Genomic DNA, 17,793 nt, shown 5'->3' on the forward strand with positions numbered 1-17,793 from the left:
AGTTTTTGAACAGAGAAGTGAGGACATTTTTGAAAAGTCAGGACACACAAAAGCTAGGAGGCACAAAGGAGATAAGTGCATTTATGGAGAGTGTGTGTGCTGTATTTAGGGGCCCTATGCCAGATGTTGAGATGCTAAGTGCATCTCCATGGCAACGTGAGATGTCTCCGAGTTGTTAGGGTACATCAAGCACGCCTGCCCCAGAGATGTATCGTGATGAGATAGTTACCATGACGCGACTCGTATGCAGTATGTTAGTGTCCACTGAGTCCAGCAGAAGTATAGGACAGGAATTTATAAGTGTTGAGCTTCTGCCTGCTCCTTCTCCCTGCTTTGTGTTTAATTTTGTTATCTGTGATCCCCCCCCCTTTTTTTCTTCTTTTTTAGTATGTTGATTGTTCAAGATAAAAAAAAATCTACTCAAATCAAATCAAGTACCTATTGTTAGGGAAATCATGATGGCCAGTTGATTAGGCCTACCGGTACTAACATCACAGAAGCGTGCACCTAAAATAACATGTATTTGCCAGTATTTCAAATTGTTTGGTACTTTTCCTAGGGTATGCAAACATGTAAAGTATACCTGCCCATAATGTTTAGCCTAGTTTGTTCACAGTTTCGGGATGAATTACAGGCCCTCACTCAGCTGCACATTATTTCAATATAAATTAATCCAAACGCAAATAGTCATTTAAGAACATGTCGGGCTTGTCTTGAACATGAACAGTCTCTACCAGAGAGAGAGAACAAGCAGTGCCTTGGCTCTTATCTTTCCCCACCAGAAGGTGACTTATTCAGCAGACGTCTTTTAAACGCTGATTACTTCACTACTCAGCCTTCACATTAAGAATAATAATTGAGCCGGGACGTTTTGCAAGAGAACCTTGCTCTTGTCTCACAAAGGGTACGTGTTTGTTTATCACAGTGTGTCCTTAAAGAAATGTCTTATTTCTCCTTGAGAGGGCTTTTTCTAGCGCTTATAAGTTTGTTGGGTTCTTAAAAAACTGATAGGCCGATTTGGCACATATTTGAGCGTGCAAGATGCGGAGGAGATTGTTTGAGGCACATAAACACACACAATGCAGTTCTCATTTCACTAATACCGAACAGCAGAGTTATTGAGGGTTTTGAAGATTATGAAGGGATCAGAAACATCAAAATAGCTTCAGGGTTAAAACAGTGTATATGCAGAAGTCTGTATCTTTACTGTATTTAAGAAATAAATAAAAAATTGAGATCAGGATTGAGCTCTCACCAGATAAATCTGTGCGCGTATCTCTCCACATGGTGTGAAGATAACAGTAGAGTAGATAACAGTGAAGCTAATTCAGATGGGGATTTAAATGTGATGATAAAGAATTTCCTAGACTCTCCCCCATCTCTGTAGAGAAACACATCATAATAAAGATAACCTGTAAAAACGGGTTTACTATTCTAAAAGAAATGAAGGAACATATGTTTAAAAAAACATTTACCGAGGTTTACTTTGAAAGTGGGATTCAGAAATGCATTTGTTTTTAATATAGGCTACATGTGAAGTTCCCAAAATGGACCCCTGACATTATGAGAAGTTAAAATCACTTTGATCTGCTCTGCCAAAAGGTTGGGGAACCAGTTTGTTTTTCAATATGAAATAAAAACATGAATAAGCAATACAATAAGCAGTACTCCGCTTATAAGGCATTAAGAAATCAACAGTGAAAAATTTTAATCTTTAAAAAAATAAAAATTGTTGGCTAACTTTTTACACATTTCATTCATGGGACTTTTTCTTTCCATATTATCGTCTTTTTTAATGAATATGGAACACTTATTGTTCATATTTAATCCTTTACATATATAACTTGTTGAAGCAGAAGTTCTCACCTTGTGCGTCAGGGCTTCATTATAAGGAAAGGTGTGGGATGTGGGGGTGTGTCCATCCTCCGAGTTGTAGGCGCTGTCCGGGGTAACCAGACTCCGCTGCTCCTGCCTTCCGTATGTATCCCCGGTGCCATCCATCCCGTCTGCTTCTGCTTTAACCTAAACAAACTAAGCATGTAAACTTCCTCTCCTTCAGTTTTATCCGCGTTGTCTTTTCCTGTCGCGCCCCCCCGCATGGTCAACCCCCCTTCCCCCCTTTCCCTCGCATGCCTCCTGTTTACTTCCTGGGCAAAATACCTGTGGTTAGGCAGGCACAACAATTCAAGTGACTAAATATATATATGGAAGAGTACAGGTTACGAGACAAAAAAAACAAGGGGGGGTAGTTTATAGTATTTATGAAGTGAAATTGCTACAAGGAAATGACAAGAAGTGTTCAGCACCATGGAGAGCGCCTTCCTCTCCTCATAAACATCAGATTTAAAGGGGAAACCTAAAGGATGGACCAGGTGAAAACAGTCAAAAAGTGGCTTTGACATAGTTGAATATAAAAAATAACAAACAAACAAATAGTGATTACCTTTATGCCGCAATATTGTAGATTATGTTAAAGATGAGAGCATGAAAGCAGTCATTCAAGAGTTTTAGTTTTATTGTCATTATTCAGGATGACTATCCCTTTGAGCTTTCCCAGAGGCAAACAGGGACAGGCTGAAGGTCCCCGCTCATATCAGGTCTACAAAACCAAAAAACTAAAACAGATCTACTGTAAACGACAATGAAAATATGGGACAGTAAAAGACAGCCTAGGTAGACAGCAGTTTTTGCTTTAACAGTTTTAACAGAGCACTGGAGATGAACGGACAACATACACACACTTCCTTTTAAACGGAATATAAAAATAACATCTGTTACGCCCATTACCCACTTTGTTATCAATAAAACCAGGGCTTCACTGAAGCAACTGTGCTATGCAGGGTAAACAAGGTCACTTGAAACCTCATAAAAAAGGTGGCCAACTATTATAGAAGAACATAAAACTAAGTAAAAGAAAAAAAATTGCAAACTAAGACACAGGCTTTCACTCTCCTCTGAAAAGGCATTCACTGCAAACCTGTGGGTGTTTTATCCCGTAGTAAACAATTCATCTTCACCTCTAAATAAAAGGCATCTTAGACTCTCTTAATACAATTAAAAACAACACAAAAAACAGTGTACTGATTACATTTTTGGTTGGCGTACTTAACAGTTGAAATGAAATGCACCCTTGGGAAATGAAACGTGAGCAATAACCCACCTGTCAGGCAAACATAGCAATAATACTGCACATGAACTAGTACACGTGGGGTAAAGCATATCGTGTCTAACCGAGATTACAGTTTACAATTCTCGCATTTAGAAGAAAAAGCTGGACACTTTGCGAAATCACGCTTAATAGCTGTCTTGTCGAGAGTTCGCCAGATTTAAAGATCTATACCACTTTCATTAACATGTTAAATATCGCTTGTTTATCTGTAGAAAAACTGTCAGAACAATATATCTATGTGCTGTGTCGGATTATTGTTATTCCTTAGCCAGGCAACCAGCAGAAACTCCAGTAAGTAAATAACCAGTAAATAGTCTTTCAAATGACCATCTATAAAATGGCAAATAATAGTATTTTCCCATTTTGTTGTCAAAAAAGCAAGTGAGCTGTAGAGGTGATTATAGGTTGGTTTTATAACCTTTGAAGCCTGGCTAGTGGTTTAGCTCTGTTTTAAGTCTTTAAGCTAAGCTAAATTAGCTAAGAAGCTTGATTTTTACCAAAAAAACAGAAATTGCTGGTGCCATCATCTCATTTAACTCTCAACAAGAAAGTAAATAAATGTGCTTCACCAATCTATTCTTCAACCTATTAGGTTGTCTGTAGTGATGAATTCTGGAGCCAAAGAGCCAAATCCACCTTAACTAAAGGGGCTTCTTCCTCACTAGTTCCGGATGTTTTAACCGTATAAACGCTCTCTCTTAGGCAGGTGGAGTCCCTTGATGATTTGAGTTGACAATTATCCGTCATCCATTTCACAGGAATTATGAAACATAACTATACTATCAGCGGCCATGATGCTGCAGCTGTCTAGGCACTTCCTTTGAAAAAGAAAAAAACTGAAGAGAGTGGCTTCATTTTTTTTGCAACAATGGACGTCAACCCTTGACATCCTTTTCAGGGAACTAACAGACAAAACAAAGACATAAAAAAAGAATCACATTTGTAAATGACACTATAAACAATTAAAATAAAATAAGACTAAACTTACAAACCCACAGTCTCTTTTCTCATTCTATGACCCTAACACAGGTTAGAGTATTTAGTGATTTGTCTGTGCAGTTTTTACCTTAAGATTCTATTGAAAAAGGAAAGACAAGTGATGCCACCTTCCCCATGACTTTTTAAACTTCTACTCGTCGTCACACTGTAACCAAGTGACCTCTGTGTAACATTATAGTCTTACAGTAAAGTGCACTTCATCCGTCTGCTCCGTATGCTTACATATTTATGCTTCAAAATAAGCACAATGATTTGATTCCCAGGTTCCACCACTCTGCCTTGAAATGAAGATAGAACACACAGCAAAGGAGCCTGCTTCCTGGTGCTTTCACAGCAAGAGGAAAGTCTGACACCTGTGTGCCCATACAGAGTTATTTTACCCCTGACAGACCCAGACTGAAAACCTGTACCCCAGCAAAAAATAACAATAAGTATGGCATTCGTGGAACTGTTCAGGAAACAATGCCACACAAGTGTCTGTGCTTGCAAAACTTCTATGTGCAAAAATCTCCTGCGGTCATATCCCTCCTCATTGATTCAAGTCTGTGTTACCCACTTTACTGGACTCCTCAGTGCTGGGAGGAAGTCTTCTTGTTGTTTATGTGCCCTTGAGCTCTGAGACCATATATCTGGGTTCACACACACACACACACACAGGTTTTCTTAAAAAGAGCTCTCCAGTGCAGCTCTTTTTTTTCTGTGTTATGTGCTGAAGTTTACAGTCTTCTCCACTCTTTATAAAAGGGGCTACCTAATGCGGCCGTCGCTTTTAACCGGGCCCAGTTCAGACTTGGGGTCCGGGGATAGAGAGCTCCAGGAGGTTTTGGAGCAAAGTCTCACAGCGGGGCAGGATGAAGTCTGTGTGGAGCATATGTGACCCATGACCCAGAAGTTAGTGACACTGCTGTCCACCCAGGCCTCCAGGGGCTGCCCCTCCAGCTGGGCCTTCCACTGCGCCTCCTGCATAGCTGGCTCCTGGGGCAGCAGCTTGAGCACCGAGCTCAGCTGCTGGAAGCTCTGCTCCAGGTACAGGTTCCCTGGAGGGCCCGAATGGAGCCAGCTGTCCTCCTCTGCAAGCGGCACATTTAGATTTTTTTTTTGCAGACACAAAGAAAAAAATTGAAAAGGGTGAAATTAGATTATTTTTAAAAGATGAGACAAAACTTCACAGATGAGTTATCACATGTTAAAAGGTGCACTATGCAGTTTCAGAGGAGGGGGATTTGGATTTGCTTTTTCAGAGCCTGCAGTTAGTTTACAAAAATGAAACCACTACACCACGAGTGCCCTCCCCCTTTAATGTACTTATTTGTATTGAATTATTCTATCAGCATAAATCACAACACAACTATTTTGAGGAACAAACGTAAGGCTAGAATATGTTTCTCAATGTTTTAACCGAAATAATGAAAATCTAATGCTCTGAAACTAGGTCTCACCTTTGTGCAGTGGCTCCTTGTTTTTAAAGGTTAAGGGCATGACCAGAAAGCGGACCTCGGCCACGCGCTCCCACTGTTTCAACACCCGTACCGTCCAGGTCCCGGGCCGTAGGGGGCGCTGCAGTGGGGGTTTGTACTGGGTGTACTCTGCATCCACGTCCACCGTGATGTCATAAGACGCCGCCACCACCAGAGCCGGGTCGATCCACACAATGGTGGCCGTGAGGTTGGGACCGCGGGCCCACTTCTGCACCGCCAGTGGTTCATTCAAAGGGCCGATAACCCCGCCAAAGTTACGGAAGATTCTTTCTTTGGGATCCCACTCTGTGCCGATCTGCCGGGGGAGCAAGACAAAAGGGGGAATCACAGTCTGCTGCATCGTGAAATAATAATGGGTTACGTGACAAAATTCAAGTCTCCTGTTTTAACACTTGCATATCTTTATTTTCATATCTTATTTGAGTGCAAGGTGAGAGATTACGTAAGCACGTCAGGGCACTATCTCTCCTCCCTATACTAACAATCAAACTTCAACGTTCAGTTTTGGTACGATCTAGCCTCGATAAAACCTTCCCCATTTTTTCATATCTGGATGAAAATCTCCATGTACGGCAGTTTTTCTTAAAGTTAACTTAACTTTAAAGTTTGCATGGGACGTACACTTCCAAGATAATGAAGATTGCTGTTCTTTAAAACAAGGAGCACGCTTACTTCCAGATTCTTCAGCCTTTCAAAATCCTTGAGGTTTGACTCGAGTACAAGCGATGTTTGGGGCACGGCCCAAACCTCCAGCGTCTCCCTGACCTTTGAAGCCACAGATTGCACTTCCTGACGCACCAGGTAGCCTTGGAAATGGTCGTCGTAAAAGTACACGTGAACTGATAGAGGGAAGCCTACTGGTTCCAACCTGCAATGGGTGAAAAAATGTATATATACTGTTTATATTAAAACATAAGAGATGAAATGATGTGGTTATTTCTATTCAGCAAAGATGTACATGTGTTAAAAAGCGCGTGCTGACCTGCAGGCCTCCAAGTTGCTCTGAGTCGTCCCCAGATTCTTGATGCCCAGACGAAAGAAAGAAGTGTAAGCGGTGAGAGCGACGTCGCTGAGTGAGCCCACACCATCAGACTGTTCAAACAGGCTCTCCCAGTACGCTTTGAGAGCCACGGTGCCCGGAGCATACTGGCCGTACAGATGAGTGTCCAGGATGTCTATGGCCTCCTGGTTAACTGAGGATTCAAACTTGCGGGCGAAGAATGTCGGACGGGTCAATTGCTGTGGTTTGGGAAAAAATTAGCAAAAATAACAGAAATAAGCCTTTGAACAAAACTAGCCCGAGGGGGCTCCTAGTTAAATTGAAGACTTCTTTTATACATTTCTAATGCCATCTAAAATGAAATTTAATGAAAACGTCAAGGCCACACTGACAAAAGTAGGAAGGATATAATTGAAATTGTGACGCATTTTAAGGTACTTTTAATAAAGATTAATTGTAAAATCACATCGATAAACCGTAACAACAGCTTTGTGAAGTGTGTGAATACCCTTAATATCAAAATCAAGAAAGGCATCGAAACATGTAAGACCTTTGTAAAGGAAGTTCAATACTTTGAAGGTGAAATTCAATACTTTTAAGGCCTTATTTGGAGATTTTAGATTCAATGTTTTTTAAAACCATTTCGGGAACCTGCCAGCTGACATGAGAGCCTTGGGAACAAAAAGCTAGCCTGTCCTGCAGCTAACTCACCTGGATGCGGATGAGGTCTTGCGGTTTGAAATCGTTGGGGGAGCAGCCGCACCAGTCCACAATGTGCTTGTACTGGCATTTACAGCCCAGCTTACGGTTCCAGTTGGTGACGCGCAGGTTGTTGTCCACCAGAGTGTCACACATGTGACTGTTCCCGAGCACCGTATGGAAGAAGGACTGGGGAGGAAAGAGTAAATACATCATTCCTGCTTCTTTGGTGTGCAAGTGCAATATAACAAAAGCTGTGTAGTTAAGTGTGAGAGAAACGCGTCTGTAAACTGTCAGACACATGTCTAAACAGTGAAAAGGTCACTCCTCTGTAGCTCCAAACAACAGGGAACGAACAACTGCGGCTCCTCTTGAGACATTAAACCAAAACAGTCTGATAAATTCTAGTGAAGCCCACCCCTCATCTGGCACCTCTGCTGCACACTAAAGTACGACACGTCTCATATATCTCGGCTGCTACTATGCTATTCTGACTTGGCAGTGGAGGGGCGAGCATGAGACAGACTTAGTATATCTGATAAACAGTGCTCCTAAGGCTTACTTACCTCAGCGGGGAGAAGAGCGTAGGTATAGAACTGCTTCAGCCCCTTCACCAGCTCATCCTGCGAGTCCATGACGTATTGCACGAAGCGGCGGGTGAGGGAGAACCAATCGGAGCCGCCGGAGACCTCAAGGCCTTCTGGGATGTTGCGTTCGCCCAGGCGCCACATGTGGTTGTCACACTCGTGGAAGAGACGGTCGAGGCCCTGCTTCTTGATAAACCTTCGACACAAAGCACGGTTTCAGATTGTGGTGCGGTTTGTACCATTCAGTAAGAAATGATCAAACCAAAGCATTTTGTCTGAGATGCTGATTGATGTTTGTCAAAATATGTGTTAGTATCACTTCAATTTAAAGTGTGGGGGGGAAAGACAAAAGAAAAAGTTTGGATTAAATGATTAAAAGCTACTCACCGGGCATTCTCTCTGCCGTGGGACTTGAGGAAGTTCTTGTCTCTTTGCTGCGACAGGAAGGACACCAGTTCATCGTTGGTCCTGCAGGAGGGAGGGGGTTCAGTTTAGCAATGAAAAGAAGAAGGGTAAGATAGAGAAAGAAAGGGATTTTTGATTAATGTTTAATCAATTTTAAAATCAAAATTAATTTCATTCAACGTGATAAGAAAATCGCAAAAGCTGCGCTTAGAATATCCAGCTCATCTAAGCCAGAGTCTTAACTGCCCTGGGAATGGTTTTACAAATTCATCCTGTGCTCTTTGTGAGACAGTCATGCTCACAAAACAAAAGTGCTGTGCTCCTTGTTTACCTTGTTGATGCAAGTGTACTGACAAAACGCTCCAGTAATAGAAGTGATGCCCAGCCTAGTAAAGGATATACTATTTTAGAGTTGTTTACCATTGTTACTTTGTATGAAAAAGGCCCATGAAGGCGCCATGGAAAGCAATAACGCAATTACGCCCTAATTTTCAATACAATTCTTTGGAAATAAAATGCTGATAATATACATGACTGAACTATGAGCTACTTTGACGAGATTCTGTTTACACAAACACAAACAATCCAAGCTGAGATGGTTTTTAGTCCAGCATCTGCTTCGATAGAAGTTCAAATTGGAGTGGGCCCAGAAAAACTTAATCGGTTAGGGAGAGAACTATTTACTGCCAGCTCTGTGATTCACTGACCAAAGAAATCCATTTTATGCTGCTGCTACCAGACTACTCTTCAATGCTTTGGCTTCTAGTTAATAATTTTGCTGTAAATGTGATTTGTGTATGTCACTGTAGGTCAGCATGGGAATAAAACCTCTATGCGTCATTGAAAAATGAGGCCAGCAATGAAAAGGACAATCAAGATATAATCACCAGTATTTGCACTGTATTTTACACTGGAAAGGACCTTCTAACTTCATGTTAAAGGTTGAAAAATCTGCTGCTGTGCGACAAAAGAAGTGGAATAATAATAATGATCATAATAATATTTGGCGTTATTCTGGTGACTAACCTGGTGGGGAAATCTGTTGCACTGAGATTGATGAAATAGTCCCACTTCCAGTCGAGCATGGAGAGCAGGTCCTGCATGCTGCGTAGGTAGGCCTTCAGTAGGCTGGCTCCGCCCCAGATGGTCACCATCCGCCATGGCATGGCTCGTATGTTTGGGTACAGCTGGGCTATCTGCAGCACCTCACGATGCAAGTAGTTGGATCGCTGGAGAATTTCAAAGGCAGAGAGGGTCCAGATTAGTTAAAAGTGTCTTCCTTCTATTCCCTCCTAAACTTTGATCCCTGCTTGAGTATCTTGCAATGCGCAGTTTGTGTTTGACACTTTAAGAAGCATCTTTCAAGCTTCCAGCAGAGACATTTAAAGTGGCAAGAGAGATAAAGCTACGAGTGAGTGAGTACGTGTGACCATTCAAAAGTCCTTTTTAAATCAACATTTGAGCTGAGTTCTGAATGAACAACTTAATAACAGGCAGAACATTTCCAAATAAACACAGCTAATAAAAAGGTTCTGAAGTGATAACCGGGTAGTTTAAAAGAAAAAGACACTATTGAAATCAATTGTTTAGGAACACAAAGTCCAATTGTGTTCAGTGGAGCACAAATGGTCAGCAATTGTATTTACATTCAAAGTGGACATTCAGTACCATCTTTAGTACAATCTGTGGATCATATGTTTGTGCTCATGAAGGGGAACGGCAACAGAGTGACTCAGAAACTCAGTCGTCGCAGTATAAAAAATACAAGGATGGGTGATGGAGTGCAGAGGAGCTGGTGGACTGATTCCAGTACAACCCGCCTTGTTTTACAGCCTCATCTTTCAAACAGGCTTTTTTGCCTCAGAGATAGATGAGGTTGGCTTGACTGTCTCATTCACCCTCCCTCCCTCCCTCCCCCCCACCGTCTCCTGGCAGCAGAACAGAGCAACTCGGCCGGGACCCCACCACCTTTTTCCGGCTACACAGGTGCACTGACAACAGGCACCTGCTCCTCTGCCGTCTGCACTATAAAGCACACCTGAAGTGTCTGCCACAGTATCCTCGGTCAGCTATCTCTGTGTTTTTCATGCATAAAGACATTTTTGGCGCCCCTATTATTTGGGAATTCATTAAACTAAAAAAACAAGTAAAACACCTGTATTTATATATTTGTCCCCTGCTTTCCAACTGCACAAGAGAGAGCAGACTTTTCCTTAAGACTTGACTCTATCCAGGCTAATCCCCTTTACCACAGTGCGAGACCCGTGGGATAAATTTAACCCTCCATAATTCAAGACGACCGAACCCGTAGAAGCATTTGTGAGCACAGCGTAGCGAGCACCAAGGACTAATACATAAAGAACATGTAAATAACATCCAACAAAAAAAGAAAGGTTCACCTTTTTTTTTTTTTTCATGGAATTAAAAATGTGTAGGTTCATTTTAAATAAATAAAAATGTGGTGTTCAACAAATCTTGTTTGATTGTTTTTGTTTGGAATTTACATTTTAGAATTTCAGATTTCAGAATTTTCTTTTGGAGTAAGAATAGTTTATTGTTTTGGTTCATAAAATAGTAGTGTCTAAATTAATAATTGGTATAATAAGTTGAAGCTTTAGCCTACAACTTTTGGGTAAAATTTTGTATTTTTTTTCATGTGTTTCCCCCCCCCTTTGAAGTCAAATGCCCGTGTTTTTTATTAGTATATGGATTCCTGATGTAAATCCGTTTTTATATGGCCCTAAATACATTTTCTTACTTCTATTATCCCTACTGCGCAGTGTGCGCACAGAGCTATACTCTTCAATGTTGAGCCTAAGCAATAATAAAAACAATACTGGAATGCAGTATCGATTCGCCAGCAGAACAATTTCCCGGTTAGTACAAGTACAATAATGAATTATTTGGATATTTCTGTCATGATGATCCATGCAGAATGATGCTAGCCAAAGACAAGTGTGATGCCGTCATGTGCTTGTAACAGAGAATGTATGGCAGCCAAAGCCACTAACCTTGTCCACGTGGATGTAGTAATAATGGTCTCGGTGATATATGGCTTTGATGAGACGCTTGAGCTGCCGTACAGCTCTGCCGTGGACCATCAGAACAAAGACCACTCTGACGGGGTTCTCCACTTTAGACAGGCTGTTGCCCAGCTCGCCAGCGGCCTGGACCTGATATGATACACCTGGAACAGAGAGAGAGAGAGACATCAAGGACTCACTCAACTCTTGGCCTTGGTTATTGTGCTAAAACAACAAAGCTTTCCACACACACACACACAAGTACAAGAGTGCAGCCAAGTGTGTTCACTGGAATGCACAAACAAACCATTGGACAAACCGTTGCACTACACTACAGTTGTGCAGTATAGTTTTTTACACATGGATCCCTCTGGATTAGATGTTGTGTTTTTGGTATTTTACTAGAACAAATCCAATTGACTTCCAAAAAGATCTCTTGCAGGTTATACTGTAACCTCCGTAAACCCAAATCCACAAAATCCTTTCTAACTATGTAATTTGTGGAGTTATGGCGCTTTTCCACCGCACATGTAGCTCTACTCGACTCAACTCGACTTAACTCAACTTGGTTTGGTAGCAGCACGGGTCGTTTTCCACTGCAAATAGTACCTCCTGAACATGGGCGGGGTCGTCATACAAAGGAGCCAAGTAGCAAAGCAGAAATTACGAGCAGTTGTTGTACTTTTAACTGAACCAACCGCCAAAACACAGATGGAAAATGTTTAAGAAATACCCCCCTTGTATCTGTTTGCTAAAAGAAGTAGAAGAATATTGCGATGGGCCATTAAAAGGGAGGATTGGTCGGCCACTCAGTCAGCTGTAGGGAATCCGGGATGCGTCACGTACATCCCGATGCTCGTAAATACAAGCATCATAGTTGTCTGTTTTGCGCTTGTTTCAGGATACGTGTTTGCAAATGCAAAATAAGTATTTAGAACCAATCACAACAGTTCTCTGCCCCGAACAATGACTGCTGCCATAGAGATCGTTTGATACAGCCACTCCCACAGAGTCCTGTCAAATGGTCTAGACAGTAAAAAAAAACATTACATTAATATTTGTGAACATTTGTTTTCAATACTATTTTTGTAAAAGCCTATTGAGAAACCCAACTTTGATATCAGACTGATTTTTTTTTATTTAAATTTTTTTCACCTTTTACTATTTTAGACCAGGTTTTTCCAGAGGCTTTTAAAGTATCCTCCCTGTAAATCTATGCTCATGTTAAAGGGTCTCTCCACTCCACTCACCGAGCTGGGGGCAGAACTGAGGCAGTGCGTCGGGCATGAGCTGGCCGGCCTGATGCTGACACACGATGTTGGCGATCTCCTGCCTGCACTGCTGGGAGCTGGCGCGGTGCAGGGCCGACAGCGCGTCCTTGCCCATGATGTCACACTTGGGCACAAAGTCGCTGCTGGAGGCCGGTTGGTGCGCCGCCCCATCCACGCTGCCCGGCTCGCCCTGTACGGCGGCAGCAGCAGCAGCAGCAGACAGCTTGGCCGGCCCCTCCATGCTGAAGTTACGGCTGCTGGACGGCTCGTTGAGGAGAACCAGGCCGCCGTTCATTGCGCCTCCAGTCGGTGGAAGCCTGACGTTGGGCTTCTCCTCCCTGCGGCTGGTCCCTCTCCTCAGGGCGCTGGAGGCCGTGCCCCCGGTCCTCTCCAGCTTGGGGCTCCATCTTCCCTTGTTCCGCCCAGGCAGCGAGCGCTGTCTGTCCCACGTGGCCGGGTCTCTCTTGGGGTCATGGCTGTTGTTGTCGGGCAGCTTGTTAGACCGCCGTGTTTTCCTCTGAGGAGAGAGAGACAGAGAGAGATAGGGATGTTACATTTGAATTGACATAACATGGTAACAAATCTAACAAAAAGAAAATGGCAGTAGAAAAAAAAGAGAGAAAAAAAAGAAAAATCAAACTGCTTGGGGAAATGCATTCATAAAATGAATGTATCTATTCATCATTATCCCAGATTTGCTGCCAGTCATTTGGTGCAAACATTTGGACAAACGAGGCGTTGATTCCCAATCCAAGAGTGACATAAGGTAAACAAAGACGGCGACCAAGACAACAGCCAAAACAAACCCAGAGGGAAGGATGTGTTTACTCTTTGGTTTTGCTTTTTTCAATTTGAGCTGATCTGGATTTTCTTTGGCTGAGCCACTGCCTGTTGTGGAGCTAATCTTCAAAAAGCACAGTTCTGGAGAGGGGACACAGACACATAATGTATCCAGTGATTCACTGTAGAGACCTCAAAAAACCTCTGCCTGCACCCTCTAGCAGAAAGCATGCGTACACACACACACACACACACACACACACACACACACACACACACACACACACACACACACACACACACACACACACACACACACACACACACACACACACACACACACACACACACACACACACACACACACACACACACACTACATAATGCCACATAATATAAATAAAAGCTAGGTTTGTCTTTTCAACATATCACAGTAATGACGTCAGGACCTAGTGTTGGACACGACACAACCATCACTAATCTGGCTCCCAACAGTTTCAATGTCCCATGAGTATAATATAATTTCAATGCAAAAGGATGGAGAGAATATGTCTTTCTGGAGCACAAATCGTACCTCCAAAAATGGAGGCTTTCTATGAAGAAAAAAAAACAGACCTTAAGCCATTTCTGCAAATGCTATAGCCAGCCAGCATCACAGTCACAGCTTGCACCAAAAAAAAGCCTGTCAAAATGTGCTCAAGTTTGGGAAAGAGGAGGAGTGAGTGGGCTGAGAACTCTCTGCCTGTCAGGCTATGTGACAGCACAATGACACGCCGACAGCCTGCAGACGATGAGAATAGAAGAGGATAATAATAATATACTGACAGTAAAGCAATTTCAGACCAACACAGAACAGTCAGCTACTGATTGCCCAATGCACTCTCAAGCCATTACAGTAAGAGGCATTGTAGAGACTGGCTGTAACTTGTATACCAGTCACTGCAGTGCTGGCCTCTGCCACTGAACTGGAGTTGATGAACCTGGTTATTTCCAGCTTATGGCAGAAACACGAGGTCCTTAATGTTGCCTTAACAAGAACAAAACCCTGGTTCCTTTGAAGGGTTAAATGCCCGTTTACAATATGTAACACGTACAGTATGTTTAACACTGGATTTTTTCTTCAGCGCCCACAGTACGGACAGATAGCGGTCTTAGCGGATAGTGAGGAGATATTCACTGATTTTGACAAATTAATTTTGCATCAGCGTTCTGAATCGCTGACTCCACTTTTAAAGGATTACACCCGATTCACACAGCTTCACCTCTCTTAACACATTTCTTGTAGTAAATGCGGACTGAGTTTTGATTCTACTCTGAATTTGGTTCAAAGGCAAATTGCAGTAGCACAGGAGATCACAGTTAAGAGTTTGGTTCATATTTCTATTTATTTTAATTATTATTAATCATGATAAAAAAAAGTATCTTCTCAACAACTAAGTCCTGTTAAATTTTAGAAGAATTCTCAGAATAGATAGTTAAACAGCGAAAGTGAATTTATTCCCTTCTATTCCGGCTCATGGCTGCAAAATTGATAAACACTTAGTGCCTTTTTGTCAGCTTGACAAAAGACACTTCTGACTTTTTCCTCATCAAGACTGAGGGTTCTTGCACCAAAGGAGAAGTTTCCATTTTTTCTTATCGCTCCTTTTCACAGCTTTTAATTAGCGCCATCGTTGTCAAAAAGAACGTACTGATTCAAAAGGCGAGCCGGGCGGCCCCTCTTTACTTTCCAATTAAAAGCTGAGCGAAACCATATCAGCGTCGCCATCTGCTGAAGTGGGAAACAGCAGCAGCAAGAACTCAGCTCTGTGGGAGAGCGCAGGGGAGAAGCAAAGATGACAGATTTCTTCGTGTGTCCTCATGACCCGTTCCCTCTTCTGCACAACATCCCACTGCTTAGAGGTGAAGAGGAGATGATTGAAAAGGCATACTACGGCTGTAACGTGAGTCCAACATGTAGTGACATTTGCATAGAGGTCTGCCAACGTGGCTGCATGTCAGGGTGAGCTGTGTTCTAAGCAGCGGCTGGTATCGCGTTTCTGAAGCTAGAGTTCACGATGGATAAACCGGTCCACCTTTCAACTTTAAACAAGCAATGAGGAACTCCATTAGCAATCGGAATCAATCAATAAAAAGTGACAGAGGCAGTCTTTGCGTTCCGCATCATCGCATATTCTTTGTTTTTACTACTCTTCATACTGAAACTGACCATAAAAAGGTATGTTGTTTTGCATTGGACCACATGTACAAGGTCATCCAAAATCTTTTTCTACCATACTAAATAGCAGGAAAATATGGGTATTGGAATGCAGCCAGTGCCTAGTTGTGTTAAGATTGTAGATTTGTGCATACGTGTGCTCCTTCACAGTCCTGCAGGGGCGACAGGTAACCACAATCCCCTCCATACATTCCTGTGTCTGTACCTTTGCTGCAGCATGTTTAGGCCTGAATTCACCTGATGGAAATAACAGAATGCCTGGAGGAGGCTCATAATGCAAACAGCAGGTGATGGAAGTCAAAAGGAGCGTTGCGATTGCATTGGTACAATGAATGGCAACGTTTCCCCTTTCTACATCCTAGTTCCCTCAACAAGACGTTTGTGGTTTCTCGCTTAATAAACTTGTTGATCGCTGTCTGTCTTCTCATTGCAAATTCTAATTTGGTATTTAAGTTGTTTATTTGTGTCTTAGCCCTCCTTCCCTTCCTAAGTGGCTGATGTCGCTTGTCAGGCCAACAACATTGTAAATAAGAATGTGTTCCTAATGACTTGCCTGTATAAATAAAGGTGAAATAAATCAAAAATTAGTCAGCCTCAAAGTGTATCCAGAAGAAACGGATCACTTCATTTAGGCTGCAACGAAACAGACACCTACTGAGAAAATTAACTCTGTGCTTTAGCATACAGTTAAGTGAATCATTCTACTTCTTTGTCTTTCTGTCTGATCCCTCCTTTTTTCCCCTGGGTCAATCTTATTCCCTCCACCTGCCCATTTAGCTGCATGAGTATAGCACGCTATCCACACGCCTATCAAGTCAGGAGAGATAAGAGACACAGCAGCACCTCAAGTTTCAGCTAACATTCCTGTGGTTCTCTTCTACAGTCCTCTACGGGTCACATCTGTTAACAGCTCCCCTAACCTGCCTCCAGCCAGGTGTGCGCGAGGGGGACAAGCTTCCCACGGTGGACTTGCCTGGCCGATGTTCAAATGAACTGTTTGAGAGGCATACAGTATGGGGGGAGGGCAGTCTGCTCTTCTTCTTTATCCCCTTGGATATGGCTCCCTGTCTGGGTGTCTTGGTTTGATTCAAAAGGGCTCAGTGACGGTCAGGGAGATACATAAGCCTCGGGTGGATAGATATCAGTGTAATGAAATATATCTAATAATAAATCAGACGTCGAATACCTCGGGAAAGTTATGACACGATCCAGCTGAGCTCACACTTTCAGCGGAGTCCTTTCACATGTTCCCCACAAGTTGCATCACTTCACAGACATCCTCTAACTCTGTCATGGTGAAATGGGGGTTGCTGAAGTGTTAAGTCGATCTGCCCATCGTCACATTTTCCTTAACACCAGCACCGGTGACTCCAAATGAAATGTTGTGACCATCCGCTACTCGAACAACTTAAAAAACTGTCACACACAACGACTACTGTCAGTAATGTCATGGTTACCAACATGTCACACGGTGTGTAGTGAACTGTATTCGTCAGTGACAGACAGATAAAAACAGCACGGCAGGTCCGGTTGTAGTAAAATGTTTCAGGGGCAGCTCCTGTTCACTTACCACTACTCACTTTTAGCTAGCGTCAGCCTACTGTACCATATCAACACAGCGCGAGCTATGCACCGCGCTAACAGGCTAGCTCTACAATTTAAACCACTGAATAGGGAAAGCCGAGCCGGGATGTAAGCTGACGGACTGTTGCATACCTCTGCCTCGCCTTCCTCCAGACTTCGCAGACTCCATACCACCAGCCCCTGGACCAGGAGGATAGTTAATGCGGCGGCAATGGCTAGTTTGTATCGGCGGAGGAGCTTCTGCACCCGAGCGCTGGCCACCATTTTTTCGACTCCCAGTCGATGAGGCGCGCGCGCATCCGGGCGCATTCTGAGCTGTGCGCGCACACGCGACTTTCTCGCCATCCTCATCAGGTTGTTGCTAAGTCTGTCTCAAGACTGATACACTCCTAGAGTGTTGCTATTCTACGGTGTGTTTTTGTATGAAATAACATTGTAAGATTTTAGTAATTTGTGTTGCTCCTTTTCCATAGTTTAGACTCACAGCTCTCTTTCGCCAGGTGTAGGTTGCCCACCTTTAACCCAGATGATCCCAACAGTGGTGCAATGTAAGTAGCTTACATTTACTCAAGTAGGCTAG

At 42.9% G+C, this 17,793-nt stretch overlaps 1 protein-coding gene across 1 annotated transcript; it reads right to left on the reverse strand.

The window, feature by feature from the left end:
* Positions 1-2,244: 2,244 nt before the first annotated feature.
* On the reverse strand, positions 2,245-17,483 carry xylt2 (xylosyltransferase II). Its single transcript, XM_080043645.1, has 11 exons — positions 17,346-17,483; positions 12,611-13,148; positions 11,349-11,524; positions 9,364-9,566; positions 8,320-8,400; positions 7,912-8,128; positions 7,358-7,534; positions 6,629-6,885; positions 6,319-6,514; positions 5,608-5,941; positions 2,245-5,238 (listed from the first exon to the last, which is right to left on the reverse strand). The coding sequence occupies exons 1-11, from the start codon at positions 17,475-17,477 to the stop codon at positions 4,916-4,918; spliced, it is 2,634 nt and encodes an 877-aa protein (XP_079899771.1). The 5' UTR covers positions 17,478-17,483; the 3' UTR covers positions 2,245-4,915.
* Between the last annotated feature and the right edge of the window lie 310 nt (positions 17,484-17,793).

This window comes from Ammodytes marinus (genome assembly GCF_949987685.1).
Source record: "Ammodytes marinus genome assembly, chromosome: 16".
Classification (NCBI taxonomy): domain Eukaryota; kingdom Metazoa; phylum Chordata; class Actinopteri; order Uranoscopiformes; family Ammodytidae; genus Ammodytes; species Ammodytes marinus.

Coding starts and splice junctions, on each gene's coding strand:
- xylt2 (XM_080043645.1), bottom strand. CDS start 17,477: ATGGTGGCCAGCGCTCGGGTGCAGAAGCTCCTCCGCCGATACAAACTA. Junction 5,942..6,318: donor AAAGGCTGAAGAATCTGGAA/GTAAGCGTGCTC, acceptor CTCCCCCGGCAG/ATCGGCACAGAGTGGGATCC. Junction 5,239..5,607: donor CAAGGAGCCACTGCACAAAG/GTGAGACCTAGT, acceptor TGCCGCTTGCAG/AGGAGGACAGCTGGCTCCAT.